The following is a 6,000-nucleotide window of genomic DNA, read 5'->3' on the forward strand; positions in this document are numbered from 1 at the left end:
TCAAAAGATAGTGGGGAGCCCAACACGTGGACTTGCAGGAGCGGGAGAGGAGAGGGCCAGCAAGAAAGTCTTCCTCTCTTCTTTGTGCACTTGGAATGACTGTCAGAAGGGGACAGTGATGATGAGGGTGTGACTGATACATCTTCATGCAGAGACTAACCAAGGTCTTTTAGCTGGGGGAGACTGAGGGGGTTTGAGGGGTTCTTGCAACTTAAAGGTAGAAAAAGCAAAAAAGCTTTGACTGGATGGGGATTTTGTTGCTCTTCCGATGGTTTTAGAGCCAGAGACCCAGGAATGCTTCCTCAGAGCCACCCCGACCCCTTCTGTGAGATTCAGAGGTGACGGTATCCAAGGCAAGAGTAGAACAGAAGTGAACCACATCTCTGTGTGAAAAGCCATGTAATTGCCCTGTACTCTAGTACAGAGCCCTGGGAAATACTGAGTTTAGAGCTTGTGAGATGGACCTAAGGAGGGCACTTTGCTCCTTTCTACCTGCTCTTCCCTAAGCTCTAAAAAGCAAGCAGACCAACATAAAAAAATCAGTCAAAAGAGAGATGTTGGCCTCAGTGTCCCCACCCAGCCCTGTGGAATCACGAAGAGAATGCAGCCAGCCGGGCCTTGCTGGGGACTGTTGGTGGCCTGGAGACGGTGTGCGGGGATGCCTGGCCCAAATGGCATGTGGGTTTGGGCCTGGGAAACACAGTGGCGAGACCCACAGCAGAGTCGCAGTCCAGTTGCCGTCCCAGCAGCCCCCTCTCCTGGGTGGTTGGTGAAGGGGGCAGGTCAGCAGGAGGGTCCCCCCCTTGCCATTCATAGCCCACTGTCTTTCTTAGTCATGTTCAGGTATACCCTCCCCATGACGACTGATAGCAGACACAGGACTAGAGCACTGCTTGCACAGGACTTGTTAAAAAAGAATTTGTTGTAGCTGTACCAGTAAAACAAGCATTTTGCCAAATGCTCAAAATAGGAGCTTACCTATTAATCATGCTCCTTGGAATTTACTCCATAAATACGCTCCCACACAGGCAAAGTGGCTCCTGTGCCAACCAGCTCTGTTTGTAATAGCGGGTCGTTGGACACAGCCCAGGAGGTCATCAGTAGGGACTGATTGTATTATGCTCTGTTCCTACACTGGAAAGCTCCAAAGCTGTGAAAATGGGAAAACACCATACTAACATAACAGTCTCTAAGACATTGTTAGGTGAAGAAAAGCTGGCACAGAGAGTATGGTGGGACACCTTTTACAAGTATGATGTTTTTTTAAAAGGTGGGGGTAAGGTGTATACGCGTGGACTGTTTCTGCAGGCATAAAGAAAGTTACCGTTGGTTGTAGGCGGGATGGACAGCTGGACCGCAAGAAGTTGGGCTGGAGGGCTGTGTGATGGGGAAGGGAGGCAAACAATGGGAAATGTTTTGAAGCCATCAGTAGTAAGAGTGGGGTGTGGGGACAGAGAGGGAAGAAAAAGCAGGTTGATGGTGAAGGAAAGTAGAAAAGGAAAAGATGAAGGCAGGAGACAAAGGTGGATGGAGCTGGGGGACGGGGTCAGAGCTGTAAACCACGAATGAAGGCAGCAGATATGTACTGAGCTCGGGCTCTGCCAGCCTGGCTAGCGCTCAGGCCCGAACAACACAGGCTGTGGCCCCCAGCCTCTGTGCCCTCTGTGCACACCTCCCTCTGTCTCCTGTGGCAGTGGACCTGCCACTAAGGTGCTGGGGAGCTGGTACCAGAGATAAAGGGGGAGCTCCTGATGCCTCTGGGGAGTGCCTCTCTGACTCCTGGGGCCCGGTGGCTCCCTCCCTAATCTGCACTGCTGCCCTGAAGGTCCAGACCTCACAGTTTAGCGCTTGATTCACTGTTTTACGTATTTTATTTATTATCTAACCAAATTTTATTTTAAGATTTTATTTGTTTATTTGACTGAGAGGGATCACAAGTAGACAGAGAGGTAGGCAGAGAGGGAAGCAGGCTCCCTGCTAACCAGAGAGCCCAACGCAGGCTCGATCCTAGGACCCTGAGATCATGACCTGAGACAAAGGCAGAGGCTTAACCCACTGAGCCACCCAGGTGCCCTATCTAACTAAATTATAAAATCCCAAGGACAAGGACTTCATCTAAGTTAGGGATGATAATTGATTAGGGGAAAAAGCTGATGAGAAGGAGTAAGTGCTAAAAGTATTAACCTGTTAGATCTGTCCCCGTTAATCAATCTGAGAAGCTGGACATAAGCTCGTAAATGAAATTTGTTCACATGATTTTGTCTCCTTAGAGGAAAGGGGGGATGCACAGCACGGACTCTGCATCTTCGGGAATACTGTGCACTTCATTTGGGGCTGAAGTTTACATTGGGAATAAAGTTTTTCAAGCATTCGAATGAGGGTGGTCCTAGATCAGTGAGTCAATCCAGCTGTTCTTCCTAGGACAGATGACACTGAATGATGAAATGTTTGCCAGGTGGAGAGAGGAAGGGAAGCAATCAAGCAAAACAAACATTGGGGGCAGAAGTCTCAAGGTGGGAAAGAGCTTGGTCTGTCCCTCGGGTCCCATCTGGCTTAGTCCAGAGAGGTACTAAGGCAGTTGAAGGTGGAGGGTTCGGAGGAGTGGCCAGAATCCCGGATGGCTTTGTGCGACAGGTAAAGGAGAAGATGACATTCTCTGAGCCAGTGTGCTTTAGACTTTTCTGCCAGCTGAAGGTAGAATGGAATGATGCCCACTCTGGAAAGCAGGAAGGAAGGAGAGTTAGTTTTAAGCCTCACTTTTTTTTTAAACTTCTTTATCTTTGACCTATACAAAGTTTGCCTTCTGCTCCAGAGTCAGTGAGTGACAGGTTAAGACATCTTTCAGATAACTTACCATTTTGTAACTGTGATGCTCCTCGTACTTCCTTGAACCTAGAGTTTTATGGCTGTAGACAGTAGGGAGCCTGGGAGGTGTTTGCAGCAAGGAGAGTGCTGCCTTCTCTTGCGTGACTATGGAAGGGCGGGTGGAGGCGGCTCACTGGGAGGAGAGAGCAGCAATGGCCAGGATCTTGACACACCTTAACCTTGTTGAGTCCTCACGGCATCCCCCAGGGTGAGTGGAGGGGTGGAAAGAAAAGCCCATAAAGATTGCACCACTCGTACACGGTGAAGACAGGAAGTGAATCGTGGATTTTCTGACTTTAAGGCCTGTGCTAATCCCATGCACTTCACTGCCTCCAGAAAGCAGAGAGCCAGAGGACTCTTGCCATGGTCTAGGTGAGAGGTGATGAGGACCTGAAGAAGGCAGAGGTGAGAGAGATGAAAGGGGATTTAGTGACTTCCTGGATGGGGTTGGGAGGAGGAAAAAGCAGGGTAATTACAGCTCCCCAGGGTGGATGAAGTTTGCCATTAACCTGTGATTATAAGGAAACAAGACAGTAGAAGCAAGGTCGGGGCTTATCATTCCCAGGTTGGATGTTGTCAGGAGTGGGTCCTAGAGCCCCCGAAGACAACATCGTCACAGCCAGGATAACACGTGAGCTCAGCGTGGCCTGGGGGTTGTCTTGTAGGTTTGTTTGAAGAGACTCCACCAGAGGGCCAGGAAAGAGGAGAAGGGAGTTGAGCTGGCGTATCTCGAGCAGCTTCACGGTCAGCACGAAGCCTGGCTTGTTCACAAGACAACTGAGTAAGTGGAGAAGACAGCACCACACAGACACCGGCCTTCCTACAGCCAGGTGCTCAAACACAAGCTCACAAGTCAGCCCTCTGAGAAGGTTCAGGATAGACCAAGTGGTTAGAAATCTGAGAAGCTCAATATTAGCTATAATCTGCATATTTTAAGAGGCATTTTATTAGATTCTGTTTCTCCAGCTTTTTTGTTTTTTAACATTTCCCTAGATTGAACATTGTAATGATGGTGATAGAGTTGACGCAGGGTGAAGGGCTGAAAAATTTGAGAGAAATTGTCCATTTTACTAAGCTGACAGTCCTAGTTTTGGACTTTCCTCCCTCCAGGCTTGGTATGTAGTCTGCTTGAAATGTTTGGGGCTCTGACCTTCAGTATCCATCTCAAGACTAAAGAGAAATTTCAGCCTTCCTCTTTGTAGCCAACTTTATTAAAAATTTTTTTTATTTTAATTTACATGCAGTTCCATTGAAAAGCCTTGTGACTTTAGGTCTGTTCTATGGATTATTAAGACATTGTGAGTATGTGAAGGGTTAGCTTTGTTTTTTCTTCTTTCTTTTTTTTTTTTTTAAGATTTTGTTTATTTATTTGACAGACAGAGATCACAAGTAGGCAGAGAGGCAGGCAGAGAGAGAGGAGGAAGCAGGCTCCCCACTGAGCAGAGAGCCCGATGTGTGGCTCGATCCCAGGACCTTGAGATCATGACCTGAGCCGAAGGCAGAGGCTTTAACCCACTGAGCCACCCAGGCGCCCCAGCTTTCTTTTTTCTGTTCATGCTTCTTACAGGCTCCACTTTGAGCCTCTGCTGAACATTCCAGTGCTGGTTTTGGATGTCAATGAAGATTTTTCTGAAGAAGTAACCAAACAAGAGGAACTCATGAAAAAGGTGGAGGAGGACCTTAACTTCTGCTTCTAGTGATTTTCCTTTATTGCACTTTAATCTTTGCTTCAGACTTAATGTAATGGGCCTTGCGCTTTGTGCTTCAAATTGCATTTCACACTCTAAAGCCTACAGGGCCTTGTACAAGTTACAAATACAGTTCCTATTCTCTAAAGCATTTTGGGCTAATAATTGTTAAATAATAGACTTGCTCCCTAACTTCCTCCTCAAAGGTATTTTTGGACTGGGGAAATGCAATTTCTGGATTCTCTTTCCAGCTCAGCCACTTCCACTACATGACCCTGTGCAAGTCCCATTTCCTCCCCTTTCCGATTTTTCCTAATTTATAGCACCTTGTGGGTGTGGCCACATACCAGTGTGGGTGGACTAATGTAGAGTCTGCTGAAAATGTGAAATTTAACTTCTGGTTTTTCTCTTTCCCACAGGTAGACACCTTTGTAAAGAATCTGTAACCGGTACTGGGATGTTCTGGCCGTGACCTGGGCTCTCTGACTTTCTAAAGCTGGAAAAATCCTGAGTTCTGTACCTTGCCATCTTCTTTTACCCATAGAGTCCTCTGACCCTTGGGTCCCTGGTTTGTGTTAGCCTTTGACTTTACAATTCCTGTCTTTTATATCTCAAGGACTTCTAAAATAAAGTGGAAGTTTTGCTTCTTTTGCTAATCTGGTTGTTGGTTTCTCTCTTGGTCCCTACTCTGAATTCCCCTCTAGATGAGCCAAGTTCACCTGAGGACAGTCAGAGCTTTTCTTCTTGAATCCTTTGCCACCCAGACTTCCTTATGTCTCCTTATTCCCTCTGACATGCCCGGGCAGGGATTGTTCCCAGGATTCCCAACCAAGCCCTACCCTGGGCATGAAAGGGAAGTACAGTGGCTCAGGAGAGGGTGGACACTCAGTGCGAGCCCCAGAGCTAGGGATGGAATCCAAACTCTAGGATGTTCCTTTCTCTCTTCCCATCCAGCACTCTTGTTAGGGGGGCATGGGGCACTCAGACCTTTGTGCTAGAGCTGAAGAACCTGGACCAAAGGGGAGAAAGAAAGGGAGAAAACAAATCCGGGGCCCCATAGTCCAGCATCTCACATTTAGGGTTCGGTCATCCCGCCATGCTGGCCTGTCCAAAGTACTGTACCCACTGAGTGTCATGTGCTCTCAACGGAGTGACTGTCCTGGAAGGAGAATCTTTCGTGCTGCACTTGAAGCTCCAAGGACATTCATTATTAAGGGAGAAAAATGCATGGCTCTATAGACTTGAAGTGCTCCATTGCAAGAAACCTGCAGGGCCCTGATTTCCTGAGAGTGGATTTCCTGCACTGAGCCCTCGACAATTGTGCGAGTACACAGGAAAATGAATAAGCTCGGGCAGCAGTGTCCTGGAAGACAGAAACCTGTGTTTTCCTTTATGCTTGGGAAAACGAGTGTGAGCTTGGCTTCTGACAAATGCATGCCATTGCAAA

At 47.6% G+C, this 6,000-nt stretch overlaps 1 protein-coding gene across 2 annotated transcripts in view; it reads left to right on the forward strand.

Annotated features, from left to right (window-relative positions):
- Nucleotides 1-5,209, forward strand: part of DGUOK (deoxyguanosine kinase) — a gene marked incomplete at its 5' end in the record, with an annotated part of 29,039 nt that extends 23,830 nt beyond the window's left edge. For both annotated transcript variants that reach the window (XM_080814231.1, XM_080814230.1), the window contains 3 exons: nt 3,531-3,646; nt 4,433-4,532; nt 4,973-5,209. In XM_080814231.1, coding sequence (XP_080670357.1) covers nt 3,531-3,646; nt 4,433-4,532; nt 4,973-4,999 — 243 coding nt within the window. In that variant the 3' untranslated portion in view covers nt 5,000-5,209. The remainder of the gene's footprint in view (nt 1-3,530; nt 3,647-4,432; nt 4,533-4,972) is intronic.
- Between the last annotated feature and the right edge of the window lie 791 nt (nt 5,210-6,000).

Source organism: Martes martes, assembly GCF_963455335.1.
Source record: "Martes martes genome assembly, chromosome: 9".
Classification (NCBI taxonomy): Eukaryota; Metazoa; Chordata; class Mammalia; order Carnivora; family Mustelidae; genus Martes; species Martes martes.